The 16,938-nt window shown below is 43.5% G+C and overlaps 1 protein-coding gene across 1 annotated transcript in view; it reads left to right on the top strand.

Moving 5' to 3' along the window:
• Positions 1–5,043: 5,043 nt before the first annotated feature.
• The window catches only part of RAB4A (RAB4A, member RAS oncogene family), a 53,511-nt gene continuing 41,616 nt past the window's right edge, over positions 5,044–16,938 (top strand). Inside the window, exon 1 of the mRNA XM_027596616.2 lies at positions 5,044–5,272. Coding sequence (XP_027452417.1) covers positions 5,242–5,272 — 31 coding nt within the window. The 5' untranslated portion in view covers positions 5,044–5,241. The remainder of the gene's footprint in view (positions 5,273–16,938) is intronic.

Genomic DNA, 16,938 nt, shown 5'->3' with positions numbered 1-16,938 from the left:
TCAAAAATTACCTTGCATGTAAAATAGGAAAATACCACTCACAACAAGGAGAAAAGCCAATCAATGGAAACTGCCTCAGAAATTCCTCAGATGATAAAATTAGTAGAAAATGACATTAAAACCATTATTACAACGTATTCTCTATGTTCAAGAAGCTAAAGGAGAGAATGAGAGTAAGTACTGAACATGATATATGTATATGCAAATTGAACTTCTAGAAATGAAGTTACAATGTCTGAAAGGAAAATATAATGGATGGGATTAAGAGATTAAATATTGCAGAAAAGATTAGTGAATTTAAAGATATGACAATAGTAATTATCTAAAATAACACACAGGAAGAAAAAAGATTGGCAAAAATTAACAGGGCATCAGTTAGCTGTGGGGTAAATTCAAGTGGCCTGGTATATGTGTGTTGGAGTCACCAGAGGAGAATAGAGGGAGGGGCAGAAAATATATTTGAAGAAATAATGGCTGAAAAAACAATCCAAATCTGATAAACACTATAAATTCACAGACCAAAGAAGTTTAATGGAACATGAGGACAAGAACCATGAAGAAAACCACACCAAGGCACATCATAGCTGAAATCCATAAACCGGTAATAAAGATAAAATCTTTTAAAAAGGCAGATATTTAAAAAAAACAACAAAACACTGTGTACAAAGGAATGAAGAATGGCCATCAGAACATATAAGCCAGAAAACATTGTGTTAGAAGAAGAAAAAAACTGCTCACTTAGAAATCTAAACTTAAGAAAAATACCATTTAAAAACAGAAATGAAGCGCCTGGGTGGCTCAGATGGTTAAGCGTCTGCCTTCGGCTCAGGTCATGACCCCGGGGTCCTGGGATTGAGTCCCGCATTGGGCTCCCTGCTCCTTGGGAGCCTGCTTCTCCCTCTGCTTCTCTCTCTCTGTCTGTCTCTGTCTCTGTCTCTCACGAATAAATAAATAAAATCTTTAAAAAAAAAAACAGAAATGAAATAAAGTCTTTTTTAGATATATGACAGCAGAAAGAATTCATCCCCAGCAGACCTGCCCTTCGAGATCTGCTAAGGGAATTACTTCTAGCAAAAAGGAAATGATACTACATGGAATTTGAATCTACGTAAGGGATGGAGGCATCCTAGACATGGTAAGTATGTGGGTAAATATAAAATACTTGTTTAAATCTATTTAGAAGAGAATTTTCTGGAAAATATGGTATATATATATACATATATATATGGGAATATGGTATATATGTAGGGGAATATTATTCATCCTTGAAAAGGAAGGAATTCTGAGAGGCTACATACAACACAGATGAACCCTAAGAACATTATGCTAAGGGAAATTAGCCAGTCACAAAAAAGAACAGATACTGTATGAGTCCATTCATATTGAGGTGCCTAGAGTTTCAAAATCACAGGCAAAGAAAATAGGATGGTGGTTGCAAGAGCTTGGATGAGGGGGGAGCAGGGATTTGGTGTTTAATGGAGACAGTTGCAGGTTGCAAGATGAAAAGAGTTCTGAAGATGGGTGGTTACACAACAGAGTGAATGTATTCAATGTCACTGAAATGCACACACAAAGATGGTTGAGATGGTAAATTTCATGTTATGCATATTTTACCACAATTTTATAAAGAGAATTGGCAGTTTAAAACAAAAATAACAACAGAGTATGTGAGGTGTACCACACATGTAGAAGTAGGACTTCCACAGCATGGTTAATGGGGAGGATGGAGGTAAAGTGTTGTGAGGTTCTTATACTCTACATAAAATGGCATGGCACATACAGGTGGACCATGTGACAAGTTAAAAACCTATACCATAAACCCTAAAACAACCACTAAAATAACCTTACAAGAAGTTATTCCTAACCAGCAACAAAGAAGATAAAATGGAATCATAGAAAATGTCTCTGTCCACTAAAAAGGCCAAAAGTAATGCCATCCCAGTAGCAGCAAGCAGAGGTATACACCTGTACCAAAAATTATCATGTGTATACTTCAAATATGTGCAACTATGTCAATTACACTTCAATGAAGCCGTTTAAAATCAAAGCAGAATAAGCTGTCTGGACAGGTACAAAGTTCTATGGTAGTCATCACATCTTTCCAAATACAACCTCTTCTCTTTTCCTTCTGGGACATAACAATATTGCACTCTCTGTTCTCTTTGAAATCAGGTGTGGGCACGTGACTTGCTTTGGCCCATAAAACATAAACAGAAGTGATTCTACCCACCCTTGATGGGATCATCCTGAGCTGATGCACCATTAGTGTTGGTTTCTTCTCCTGCCCAAGTGATGGTGGGAGTGTGTGTTTCCATGAGATTTGGGTCAGCCTGGGTCTATGAGTGCTCACATGGAGCCAGCATGAGTGGGGCAGGTGGTCTGAGTGAGAGATGAACTTCTTGTGTTAGTCATGAGCATGTTGGGAGATCTTTGTTACTGCAGCTAATTTAGCCCCTCCTGACCAAATATTCCCTAATAACAGATGTGTCCAATTACAGAGGTGGTAGTTTTGGATGACCCTGGAAAGCAAACTGGTCCAGTGGCCTCTGAGGTCTCTTCCAACTGAAGAGTTACATGTCACAGGTGTCACCAGCTTGGGTGTTTAACTGACGTCACCTTTTCAAGCCTCTACCTACCTGGGAAGAACTTGGCTCCTTCATTAAGTAACACCCAGATATTTCTGAGTCCTCGAGGACTCAGACACAGTAGGCTTAATGTTCTTCAACTCTAGCCACCTAGTAAAGTCACCATGCCTCACAGACCGTGACCAGTGCTCTCCACCAAGTCTAGTTCAGCTGAGGATGCCACGTTCTTTCATTCCCAATGCCACTGCTTTCTGGAACATCAAGTTTGTGCTGGATTCTCATTCCGAGGACCAACTGTTCTGGGTCCAACCCTATGCCTAGGAGTCTAAAAGGCCCCTCAGTCATTGTCCATCTGTGTCCCTCTGTGTCCCACCCCATGTGGTCCTCTGCCGGTCCTGGGGAACAGGAACCCTTGTGAGGCTGGCAGCCCCCTGAGGTTCCTAATTTGTCACTAAATGTGAAGCACTGCCGGAGAGCAAGAAGGAAAGTATCAGCAACTTGCAGGACCCACCAACCTAAGGAGGAGTGGGTAGGTTAAGTGGATCTATTTTGGAAGAAATCCTTCTCCCTTCATTTCCTGTAGACAAATCTCCAATGTGCTTAGGCTTATGGAAACCTACTTTTACTCTATCACACACCTCCCCTAAAGAGAAGGGAGTCAATAACTGAAGAAAACACTAATTTTGCAATAAGTTTTCCTTTCACACAATCAACAGCACCTCAGAATCAGAGTGGTCTCTGAGAGTTTTTAGGATAAATTTATTTTCTCTCAAAGATCCAAAGTAACTAGGAGGCAAAGGATCTTTCACATTATTATTCAAAAAACTTAGCTCCTCCAAATCTCAGCTCAAGTATTTCCTTTTCCAGTTGTGATATCTGGCTTTTTATTTGCAAACTAAATGATTTCTTTGGGTAGTTTTTCCAAAACAAAGAGTTTTCCCCAAAGGTCCTCAGAATAGAAAACTGTTCTCAGCTTTGAAATAGCAGCTTAATTTTTATTTCTATCACTCTGTCCAGGTTTCAGAGACCTTGAGGTCCAGTTTCAGTCAATAACCCCAGCAATCACTGTAATGCAGTGACTCCTTTCTTACCCACAGAAGCTTCTGGCAGGAAGAAAACTTAGATCCAAAGAATGAGATCCCTGTCTTTCTTCTGAAATCGTTTGAATCAGATTAGCCTGCTATACTCAGTAGTGTAAATTAAAACTAACACGCAGAAAACCAAATAAGAAAGCAACAAAGTATCTCAGCCATTGAACAAGAAGCATATACAAAATAATTCCAGGAAATTATAGTTCTCACAATATTTCAGCATGGGGCCTTCTCTGTCATTTAGAAGCAAGGATATATTTATTTGCTATTAGGATCAGAAAGAATAAAATGTAAAGCCAAATGGCCGCTGGGGAAGGGGGGAAGGCCTCAGTGAAATCTGATGCCAATTTATGTGGAGGATGGAGCCAAATGGACTAGAAAAAAAAATGTATTTACTAGCATTTCCCCACAGTCCAAGTTACTTAGGAGCTTAGCCAAGGCATATGTTTAGTATTCTACTGTATCTTTTGAATAAAGTTGGGTCTTACGAGATACGATGTGGCCCTGATCTTGCTCAGAGGGAGCAAACTCCCAACCAAAATTCTCTTCCTACTAAATGTTTATCTCTGCATTTCCAGCAGAAGGGGCTTCTGAATTCAGTTTTATGCCTTAAATCAAAATACCCAGCCAACAACTCCTAACCGTAGTTGAGGATCAGGAGATGCTTCCTGCCCATAAGCTAGATTCCCCTACAGCGCGCTGCAGAGGGGCCAATGTCTACGGTCTTCTGGGGGATTCTCCAGCACCAGCGCACCTTAAGCTTCTGATAGTTTTCTCCAGACACCAGCCCTAGCCCTACGGGAGAGGGCCTGGCAGGTTTGAGTGAAAGCTGTTTCACCGCGGGTAAGCCAGCCTCCTCGCCCAGAGGGCTGATGTCTAGCTGGACACCTGGGGCTACTGCCTCCTAGTTACACATTAACCACGTTCCCAGATTGATCGTAAACGTAGTCTTTATGGAAGGAAGTCTTTTCCTGCTTGAGAGCTGCTCAGGACGACGACGAGGTCTTTACTGAGGAGGGCCAATCGGGCAGGACCACCTCTATCCAAGAGCTAGACCCCGCTGTCCCCAACGCTCCGTCACCCCAAGCCTACGGAAGGCAGGCCCCTCCCCACCCCTGCAACCCGACCTTAGCCAGCCGCACCCCTCCGTCCGCGCCCCGCCCTCCCCGTGCGCCAGGTCCCTCCCTCGCCTCCCCGCGCCCGGCGCCCCCAGCCCCCGGCCCGGCCTCCCTGCGCCTAGCACCAGCCGCGGGCTGCCTGCGCACGCGCGACCATGGCGGGGGCCGGGCCTCGCGCCCCCTTTCCTCCTCCTCCTCCTCCTCCCCGTCCTCGTCCGGGCCCGGCTGGGGGTGGAGGCCGTGCGCCTGCGCGGAGCCGGCAGTCCGGCAGGGCCGCAGCCGCGGGGTGGCCGGCGGTTGCCGTAGGCACCGCGGCCCCTCCCTCCTCCGGTCCCCTGCCCCACGCCGTTCCCACCGAGACGCAGAGGACGACCCCGACCCTCCCCTCCCGCCGGCCCGGCCCGAACTGCAGCCGGTGACCGGGCGAGAGGCGGTGCCGCTCCCAAGATGTCGCAGACGGCCATGTCCGAAACCTATGGTACGAGGCCGGCCGGGGCCAGGCGCCCGGCGGCGTGCGGGGGCCGCGGGGGCCGGGGGGGGCGCGGGGGGCCGGGGGGGGCGCGGGGGCCGCGGGGGGCCGGGGGGGCGCGGGGGCCGGGCTGTGTGTAGTATTTACGTGACCTGCTTTTTCAAGTTTCCTCCGCGCTCCCATCCTTGGGGTTTTCCCTTTCTTAGTCCAATTTCAATAGCTCAGGGTTTGGGAAGCCAGTTTAAGACTTTTCTCTGCGATGTTGTCCCCAGCGAGGGATGTGAAGGACTTAGGGCGACGCCTGCATTTCAGTGTGTTCCCCGAATATTCCAGCTTGACCTTTCCTGGTTTGGAATTCCTTTCTTTGCCCTGGGATTGCAGTGAGAAGTAATCGATAGACTAATCCATGCCTTCCTTCGGAGACCTCTCACCTCATTTATTTCTCTGTTTCTCAGTCTCTCGGGCTTTTAGTCCTTTTGGGGACTAAATGTGCCTTTTTAAAACCATAAACACCCTGGAAGCAGAGCCCTGTCTGTTTAATCTTTGCTTCCCCTAAAACAGCCACCCCTGGAGGGGTCTCCACAAATAAATTTTGAGTAATCGAAAGCCTTCCCAATTCACTTACTGTATTTTTGTTTTGTTTTGTTTTAGCCCTGCGTGGTAAAAATAAATAATATCTTACACGTCTCCTTTGCATCAGGCTTGAGGAGATGTTTACCAGTCTCTAATCACTTGTTCAGATGTGTGCATTCTGAGATCAAGACTTTGGGAGTTTTACAATCCCAGGGAGAGGTTCAAGTTCAAAAGTATGTACCTGAACTCAGATCACTTGTGCTGGCCTGCTTGCTGTTCGGTCAACAAATAGGCGTGGAATGGCATGATGGAGCCGGCAGGGTACTAGGAGGCGCTGTCCACACTGCAGGCAACACAACAGGCGTGTTTCTGGTCTCGGAGCATGCAGTCTAGTGGGGGATACAGAGTTAATGCCGTCACGACACTAACGAATGAGTAGCTTAAAACTCCGGGCAGGAGTTCTAAAGGAGTGTGCTCTAGGAAAGGATATTAGAAGGAAACCTGACCAGACTGGGGAGCCGAGGAGGTAGTAACCAGTCAGCATGGAGGAACAGCGGATGCCCAGGGCCAGACAGCGTCGGAGAGAAATGGAGCTCCGAAATGGGAGCCTAAACAGTGGGACAAGGGTGAGGGGGAGGCAGAGAGGGCCTTTGGAAGGTTTCCACCTTTCTTCTAAGAGGGGTGAGGTCACAGTGCATTGGCTTCACCTTCAGCCCCTCCTGTGACTTGCGCTTGCCCTGTTCTTGGTGCCACTTGGGGCCTTACATCTATTCCTAGAAGGCTTAGGAAATCCTCCAGGAAGTCGATAGCGTTTTTTTTGTGTTGTCAGGGCTGCACATGGTCCTGTGCATCCATGTGATCTGGTTCTCCCTATAGAGAACCACAGTCAGATTTTGTAAAGAAAATACATTTTCTAGCAATTTTTGGCTGTACTTTATTTTCAAGCTCCTTACCCCACACTTTTTTTTTTCTTTAACCTGGATAAGGAGCATTAGGGAGGGGTGGAAAGTCTAAATAAGAAAACCAAGTGGGGATTATGAATTAGTAAGAAAGGACTGGAAGAGTTTGGGAGATAAAGCTTTTTCATTTGTCTTATATGAAATAACCTTGACAAAATAGCACATATCTCTACTTCACTTTAGACATAGTTAATTGAACTTTTGAGCACCACAGATTAACTGATTCAATAATGATCAAAAGGCTTTAGCCAACAGTATTCTTATGTCATGATACCTCCCAAATATGTTTTTACTTTTTTACTTGCAATTTCATCTTTTCTTCTAATAGAGGTAATTAGAGGAAACTAATGGAATAGAAAATTAGTTTTAGAAACAGCAAATATGGCAGTTGAAATTGCGAACCTAAAATAAGAATCAACCAAAAGTCCTAAGCTGTCACCTTTGTTTATCATTGACCATATTTGCACAGCACTGTTCCCCCCAAAAGTAAAACATTTGCCTCTTAGATAGCTGACAAAGGAATGTGTGCCTAACCTTTAAATTCCTTTGTGCTCGATGGTCATTTTCTCTTCCAGAAAAGGAGGCTCTGTAGCTTGACAGGGATAGGATGAAAAATAAAGAGCCAGTGCTTACAGAGTACCATTTATGAGCTATATCTACCTGGTTTTTTAGCATATTAAGGCAATATTTCACCTTCCATAGACTGAGTAGTAATCAACATTTTGCTGCCTTGAAACTGTATAATCACATACTATGTATAATATTGAATACTGTATATAATATTGAATACTGTATATAATATTGTAATACAAAATTGAAATCGTAGATAGGTTTCAGATTGAAACACTGGATCTGAATATCTCTGAACGAAACAGTGTTTCCCAAATATTGTCAGATTCACAGCATTCTTAAAGCCTTGGCCAATTAATATGGCTTAGAACCTCCTGAGGAACTCCAGCCATCTAAGACTTCGGAGGTCAGAAATTGGCCCTAAGTAATTCCTGACATCAAGACTTGTGAGACAGAATTAACAAATTGAGTGGGTAGTACCAAGCAATGATGGTCAGAAAGGAGCTAAAAAATATAAGTGGTGCCAAAAGTGCTAGGAAAAATTTAAAAAAGTAAGGACTAAAGCAGTCTACCACCAGGGAAAAATCTAAGATAAATCTCTGCACTTTGGAGTTTATGCTTTCTACAGTGAACACAGTTTGTAAAACAGGAACACAAATGATGAGTCTTGTGCTGATTTTTATTACAAAATAGTCTTAATTTTTTTATTTTGAGTTTTATTTTGAAAGCACAGTATTATAGTATTTACCACATAATTTGGAGAATTATCAAGAGATTTTCTTTTAAAAATATATCACTATTGACTGTTGTGGGTTGAATTGTATCCCCCAAAAGATATGTTCAGGTCCTAACCCCAGGTACCTGTGAATGTGACCTTATTTGGAAATAGGCATAAAATAATCAGGTTAAGGTGAGGTCCTGTTGGATTAGGGTAGGTCCTAATCCAATGACCGGTATTCTTGTAAGATGAGAGAAATTTGGGCATAGACATATGCAGAGAGAATGGGATACAAAGATGCAGGCTGAGATCAGAGTGATAACATCTACAAGCCAAGGATCACCAAGGATGGCAGGCCACCACCAGAAGCTAGGAAGAGGCAAGGAAGGATCCTTTCCTAGAGCGTTCTGGGAAAGCATGGCCCTCCAGACACCTGATTTCAGACTTCCAGCCTCTAGAACTGTTAGACAATAAATTTCTCTAGTTTTAAGCCATCCAGTCTGTGGTATTTTGTTATGGCGGCCCTAAGAAACTAATACCTAGGCTTTGGTAGTTAGAGTATGACTCATGGAGAAATTGGGGCTTAATAGGTGAGGTAGAGTAAGGAGGATATTTTAGGCAAAGGAAATAACATCGCTCAAGTGATGTGGTACCAAGAAAGTATAAAATAACTTACTATTAGAGAAATCACCAAGATAGCCATTACCTTAATTTCATAAAAGACAGGGCATGTAAACAAGGTCCACAAAGGAAGCATATAACATCGGGATAAAGGACATTTCTCTAAATTGAATGCATTTATTATGTTTAATGTTTGTATTTTTCTTTTTCTCATTTGCTGAAAATGGGTGAACATTTTAAGAACCAGAGTTTGGGGAACACTACACCAGTGGGTCTCAAACTGATAGGCCCCTGAGTCCTCTGGTGTGTGAACACGCAGGTTCTGACTCAGTAGATGTATGGTGGATGGAGGTTCCACACCTGATCAGCTCCCAGGTCAGGCAGGTGCTGTTGGTCCAGGGCATAGACCTTTGAAAATATTGTTCTTTAGAGAAGCAAAAGTTTGTGATAATTTTTCACAGTCATTCAAACTATAAAGCATATCAGTCCTTGCCTGTGAATGTCTTGCTCCTTAAACCTTTATTTCCAGTCATATCATTCACTCAGGCTTAATATCTTATATTCAGCTCTCTACCTAACTATTCCGTTTGGATTGCCTGCAGTATCCTAACACAGTGCGTCCCAAACCCAACTAATTACCCACACCTACTCCCCAACCTTCTATTTGTCCCATGTACCCATTTGCCTAAAAGAAAGTTAAAACCCATTTTTATTTCTTCACCATCCTATCTCCTGGATCCAGTTGGTTTCTGTCTTTTAAACTGACCCCTTAACATAGTTCAAGTTACTGTTTACCCTAGAAGAGGCGAGAGAAGATGAAGTTGGGGCCAGTTTAGTAGATTATAAGGAAGAAGACCCAGCATCCCAAGGTTCTTCACCACAGGGACTTGAGCAGTTGTGCTGGATTTTGCCTCTTCCGGCTGGTAGCCGTGCAGCTGCTGATGAACTGCATCTCTAGCTCACGTGCAGCAACAGAAGCGAACTCCCCGGGCAGGGATGAGCTCGGTGGTTTCTGGCAGGGGTACGTCGGACGGGGTTTAGGTATAATTTAGTTAGGGACCCAGACTATTGGTAACATATGCCACAGCTTCGTAGGAATATCATAATGACTTAAGTAAATGGTATTTCCAGAGCTTTTTGTGCTCCTTGAAAAATGATTCCGTGTAAGCATAAATGTGAACTTTACTTCTAACAATAATAATGGTAATATCTCTTTGGTTAAGGACCATGTCACCCACATTTTGTGAAAAGTATCTTGCACTTTGGGCCCTTTGTATGGAATTATCCATAACAGGATTCTTTGGCAAGGGTCAGTACTATACTGGTCACTTTTATCATATGTAACCAGGCTAGTGTGTTTATGTTCTTTGCTCTGAATATTTCTTTGGAATGAGAAGAGAGCTGATATTTCTTGAATTTCTTCTTATAAACCATCCTCTAGAGATTGATTAGACTGTTGGAATGGATTTTTTTTCCCATTTCTGAGAACTCCATTAGGACACATGCCAGTGGAAATAGTTTGAGGGAAAACCTTTGAATCCTCTGTGTTCTGTGATGCATGTCTCTGTCCCTGCTTTCTCTGTCAGTATGATCTTGATAATGGACTAAGTTCTGTATGTATGAAGAATAATTTTTTTGCTTCTCCGTAGCTGTGAATATAATAGCTAAAATGACATGCAAGATACTGTTACTTAAAGGAAGGATAAAGTAAGGCAAACGTAAAGAATGGCATACTATAGGGGCGCCTGGGTGGCTCAGATGGTTAAGCGTCTGCCTTCGGCTCAGGTCGTGATCCCAGGGTCCTGGGATCGAGTCCCGCATCAGGCTCCCTGCTCCTTGGGAGCCTGCTTCTCCCTCTGCTTCTCTCTCTCTTCCTCTGTGTCTCATGAATGAATAAATAAAATCTTTAAAAAAAAAAAAAAAGAATGGCATACTATAACACTGTAACACATGAATCAAATGAGCACTGTATAACTACATATTTTCTTCCTTTGTAATCCCTCTGCAAGCTTTCCAAACCAAAATAAGTTTATGTTGAGAGGTTTGACAATAGCAATATATCCCTGATGATGATGGCTGTGATACCTGGAGAAAGAATGCTTCGTGGCTCGGCCATAGCCAAGGGCATTCCTACCTACTCAGAATGGTAAACCCTTGTATGACAATACTTAGTTATGTCAGTCTTTGGATTCTTTCTATTTCTCTTATGTGCTATGTCTTTGGCCTTTAAGTCTTAAAAGCAGCTAACAATATTTAGATATGGGGTCGGATGCACTATTCATAAAGTGCTAATTATGAATGAGAGGATGTATTTTAGAGGGAGGTTTGTAATTTTTCAGATATGAATTTTTACTCATGTAGAAAAAAATTGGAAACTTTAAAGCGAAGCATCTCTTTCTCCTGTGTTATAATTTAAAATATTATTATATGTTATTATTATACTGTTTCTTTTGTTCATTTGCTTATGCCTGTTATTACAGGAGTCCTCATAAAATAAATACTGCATCTTTGCACTGCCTGTGGGGACTTTGCATATATTTTTTTTTTAAGGTTTATTTTTAACTAAATCTCCACACCCAATGTGGGCCTCGAATCCACAACCCTAAGATCAAGAGTCCCATGCTTTACTGACTGAGCCAGCCAGGCGCGCCCTGGAGACTTTGCATATCTGTTTTATAATTTGGTCAAATCTCAATGGTGACAAAGAAAATTTTTCTTTCAAGATGAGACCATAAATTCTTTAAAAGCGAGGGACTGCTGAGGTGACTTTCTGTCCCTGGTGCTGTGAATGGCTCCTAGACACAGCCTTCAGGGACTGCTGCTGAAAGCACCTTTAATTTGATTCCATTTGAGAGGTAGTGTTTTTCTTCTCAGGTACAGAATATGAAACAGAAGGCCAGGTTAATAGAAAACCCAACTGTAAGACATAGTTTTCTTTTTTTTTTTTCTCATTGTTATATGGCTTTTATTATAAAATATTCAAATATTAAAAATTAAAGAGATTAATGAGACCAACACTTAGGTGCTTATCATTTTCTTTTCTTTATGGTAGAAGTCAAACAGTGTTTACATTGTGTGTAATATAAATGCAACTCTAATTAAAACCTCTTCCACAAGGGCGCCTGGGTGGCTCATTTGGTTGAGCACCTGCCTTCAGCTCAGGTCGTGATCTCAGGGTCCTGGGATCGAGCCCCGTGTCGGGCTGCCTGCCCAGTGGGGAGTCTGCTTCTCCGTCTCCCTCTGCCCCTCCCTTGGCTCGTTCTCTCTCTCTCTCTCTCAAATAAATAAAATCTTAAAAAAAAAAACCAACCTTCTTCCACAGGCCACCATTGCTTGAACTAAAGAGGTCACACAGGGCGTCTTTTAAGAAATCGATTTCCGGGGCGCCTGGGTGGCTCAGATGGTTAAGCGTCTGCCTTCGGCTTGGGTCATGATCCCAGAGTCCTGGGATCGAGTCCCACATCGGGCTCCTTGCTCAGCAGGGAGTCTGCTTCTCCCTCTCCCTCTGCCTCTCCGCCTGCTTGTTCTCTCTCTGTCTCTCTTGCAAATGAATGAATAAAATCTTTAAAAAAAAAAAAGAAAGAAAGAAATCGATTTCCCTTCTGAGACTTGGAATCTGGAAGCAGTTCCCAGAGCACGGGAGCAGGGAACTGTGGAGGTTATTTCCCCCGGCTTTCTGGAGCTGCAGACCTTGAATGCTGCCGCCCAGCTGAATGAACCTAAGGAGGGAACATGTTGATCAGGTGGAAGTTGGTCAACGGTGGAGGTGAACGAGCTTTGAAGGCACGCTTTGGTGTATCCATCAAGCACTTCGGGGGGAGACTCACACCCTGCTCAGTAGCCAGGGGGCTCTTAGGGGCAGACAGAACCCTATTGTGGTGGCAGATGTATCAGCTGATCTGAATCTGTGGTAACTAACCATTCAAATGCCTGGCATTTGGTGGTTACCAGGTAAATAGTGGTTGGATGCACTCCCCTCACTCTAAATCCCTGCTTACTTCTGATTGTAAATTGATTCTAAATAACCAAAAAATAAAAGAATTTTTAAAATTATGCTTAACAAAATTTCTGTTTAATAGGTAAGAGGTGATGAGCTCTTTTGGTCATTTTATCAGGTAGAATGCTTCCAACTGCAAGTGGTAGAAAACCCAACTCAAAATGCCATAGATAATATGAAAAAAGGTTTTTTTCAAGTAACTATAGTTGAGGAGCTTTCAGGGTTTGCTGATTCAGAAGCTCAGCTGTGTCAGCAAGGACCTAAATGCTTCCCACGTCTCTTCCCTAGCTAGCACTGTTAGCCTCATCCCCCTCAGTCCTAAAATGACTTCTCTACAATCTGAGTGTGCTTTCTTGTTACATCCATGGACAAAAGGAGTTCTTTCCTGCATTTATGGAGTAGAAGTCCTTCCTCTCCATCTGGTTGGGCCACGTTGGGTCAAGTGCCTGCCCCTGGATGAATTATGTGGCCAGGGTAACACTTCGCACTGTTTAGCTTAAGCCGGTATGTATTTCTAATCCAGTCTCTGGCTCCGAATGACCATAATTGGCGTAAAATAACCAAAGCCTGCCTCCAGTTTTGGGGTTACGTTCACCTGTTACTTTGGCTCCTTGGGGGATTAGTTGTTGGGCATCTACTACAACAGCGTCTACCACAGTCTCCAAAAAAATGTAAGAGACAATTCAGTTTCAGCTGTTTGTTCCAGGTAATGATCTTCCTGAAAAGGAGGGACTTAAACGTTCCTTCACACCCCTCCTCCTCCAGTGAGCGAGTAGTCAGACAAAGCAGCGCCGTAGTAGAGAAAGCATGGGCCTCCATCCACCTTGGCTATACACACACCCATTAGAGTCCCTTGTCTTCTTAGAAAAATTGAAATTTCTCTTGTCATTTTATAAACATGATATACTTGCCTTTGTTCTTAGTTCTTATTGTCTTTATGAATGTGCTAAAAATACTTGGTGTTCTGAAGACTAACATTCCTCTTCAGAGTCACTGGGACCATGATAATACTTTGGGGGCAAACAGAAGTTCGCTATTTGGAGCCCATTGCTCTTTTTCCACTTTTCATGTATTAGCACCTTGAGTAATTTTGTCATGAATATGTACGTAACATAGGATACTATACCTTTATAAGAATGAAGTCCATATTTTGGATTATCTTTTTATATTCAATTCTGTAGAGACATTTGTAAGTCGAGACATTGGTAAATCTTTATTGGTAAAATTGATATTAAAGTGTCTTGTTATTATGCAGACAATTTCCTTTAAATGTTTACAACTATAAGAGCATTGTGAGTTAGAGTATTTTCTCTGGTATGATTATATAATAATAAAGTTATTTTCCCTATTACATTTTCCCAAGAACAGTGTTATTTCTAGCTATTGCATGACTAAACAAGCTTTCTGAATGTGTACTAGTTGAAGATTCTTCTGGTATTAACCTTTTGTTCTGTTTCCATGGTTATACCAGGAAATTTTCCTCATTGAAAAACTCTTGGTGTACCGAGGCTGCATTCTCTTACCTCTAGATAAAGGGTGAAGTTAGAATAGTGTACACAGAGTACTTTGTGCCCAGTGTCTCGGATCCTCATGACAATGTAAGGTAAACACGGGCGCCCACTTATGGGTGAGGAAACTGAGAGGTTCAGTGCTCTGCCTAAAGTCCTGGAGCTGGGAGATAATAGAGCCAGAATTTGGACTCAGATTTGCCTTGCATCACATTCTCAGGGGTAGTCAGGTTTTTACTCTGCTTCTCTGTCTTGTACAAAAATTTCCATAAAATCTCGGGTCAGTGATGACCCAGAATAAACATTCCCACTGGATGTCATTGCTCTAGTGCATGTTGTAGACAGGCATTGGACATTTACTATGAGTCAAAATCTTTCTCTGAATTCAGCATGAAACTGAATTGGGGGTGGGGAGTAGTGGGCACCAAAGCTTGTACCTCCCAAACTAATGCGGGAGACCTGTAACATTTATAAGGGATGCTTTCACAGATCTATGTGATCTCTGTATATGAATCTATGTCATCTCACAGTCTATGGAACTGCAGTCTATGGAATTGAGAATCTAATCTCTCTATGTAATCTCACAGTCTATGGAATTGCAAATACTCTTACAGTATTTAAGGTTTGCTTCAAAGTCACAATTCAGAAAGACAATATTTTGTGTATGTGTCTTCAAATAAAAAATTAACTATTCAACTTCTCTCTTTTAATTACACTAGCTGGAGAGTGTTCTCTGAATCATTTCACAAACCACTTATCCTTCTTAATATGATTTTATCCTCACGTATCAGAATCAAATGGAACATTCTACTCTTTTAAAGTATCCAAAACTTGTTTCCTGCTTAAGGGTCATTGTTTTTATTAGGTTTCTTTGTTTCTGTGTACTGCGCTGGCCACTGACTTCCTTTTCTGGACAGTTTTCCACTTTGGGAGAATTATTTCTTTTTTTATATGTCGTCATATCGTGTAGAAAACAACTAGGAATTTGCAGTTTCGACGCTGGGTGGCTGACCAGGCTCACTCACCTGCTAACTAACTTGCGTCCACACACCTGGCCCACAGCAGGTTTGATCCCGATGAGCTCTTCAGCAAAATCGCGGATTCTGTCACAGACCTTGAGCAATCATGGGAGTCTGCTGCAAATGTGAAATCCACGGATGTCACAGTTCCTCTCTGCTGGCATTTAATTCAGGCGCAGGCAGACCAGCAGAGTGCCAGAGTTAGGCTCCGTCGTCTTTCCCACCGTATTTACCTGCCCTCCGCAGGTCACATGTTCTGCTCTTGCCCAAACCTCCTCCCTCCCCTAAGCCAACACTTCACCGAGCTTTTGCAGCTTAACTCCTCTCTGACCAGTGTACCAGAACATTTTTTCTTTGAAGTGCATGCCATCTCTGTTCCGCGCTCTACTAGCTCCTTCTCATTGCTGTAACTCGATGACCTTGGGGTTATTCCGTATTCTACAAGGTCACCTGGCGCAGGGTCTCTCTCTCTCCACTCCAGCTCCTCACTGCTCTGGGATGACTACCGTACCCCTGCAGAGGGCTCGGTCAGCAGCTTGGCGTCCGGTTCCTAATTTCATCTCTAGGCACCTTCTCTTCTGCCCCCACTCGAGGGGCTCCCTTCCCTGGCTGCTCCCATGTCCCGTTCTGCTCACTCCCACCCAGTCTTCACTGGAGCTCCAGCCTCGTGGGCACCCCCGCCCCTTCTGTCAGGTGACGAGCTGTTCCCTCTCCAGAGAGGACACGTCGACCCTTCCTTCCACCTCTTCGTCCTTAGCTGTGCATGCTTTGCAAATTCCCAGCCCTGGCTTCCCAGCCTGCCTCGCCTGCTGCTGTGTAGACAGAGCTCTCTTTAGATTAAGTTCACTATGGATTTAGGGTCCGCTTGCAAGGGACACTCAGTAGTACGTAAGCGATCCTCTCTCTTTATCCTGGCCATCTTGCCCTTTGTCTCCACCTGCTGTTTTAAACATTCACTAATCTGTTCAAGCCCATTTTCTCATGTCCGGTAGATGACAGGGAAGGAGAACATGCCCTGCTGAGGAAACCACATCTCCTCCCCTTCCCTGCTCCAGCCTGTGAAGTTACTTACCTCCACGCTCATCCTTGACCCTTGTCTTGTAGTCTCAGAGGCAAGGAGGTCTCTCTTCGTGTCTGAGACTAATCCCTGCCTTCCACTTTGGCCCTCAGCCCTCGAGTTTTCAGACTTGCGCCGCCAACCATCCTTTCTTTTGCTCCTGGTAACTGCCTTACACTCTGCCAAGCCCCCTGAACACCCCGTCTCTTCTTCCCATCACAGCCCAGCTTCTTGTAAGGGTTGTCAATACTTTATATCTCCGGCATCCTGCTTCTTAAATCTAAGCCAACTGATTTTGCTGCCACCTTAGGCGAGGCTGAATTCACGTGGGGTGCTGGGGCTCGGACCCAGTGGACACTTTGCAGCCTCTGTCTTATTCAGCCTCTCCCTTAGGAGGACTGCTTCCCCAAATCTCCACCATGTTGGCTCACAGGTATTTTAAGTTTAATCTCTCTGAATCTGCACTCATTATTTTGCCATAAAATGGATTCCTGCTCAGAACCTTCAGTATTATCTCCCTTGCTGGTGTCACATACCATCTGGTTCCCTAAGCCAGAGACTGAAGGATGCTCTTAGATGACCCCACTGTCCCAGCATATGACACATTTCTTCTGCCAGGAAATGAAACATGGACCGAATCCTGTGGTTAGGGC

This window comes from Zalophus californianus, chromosome 15, assembly GCF_009762305.2.
Source record: "Zalophus californianus isolate mZalCal1 chromosome 15, mZalCal1.pri.v2, whole genome shotgun sequence".
In the NCBI taxonomy this organism is placed as follows: Eukaryota; Metazoa; Chordata; class Mammalia; order Carnivora; family Otariidae; genus Zalophus; species Zalophus californianus.
This window is presented reverse-complemented; position numbering and strand designations above follow the sequence as displayed.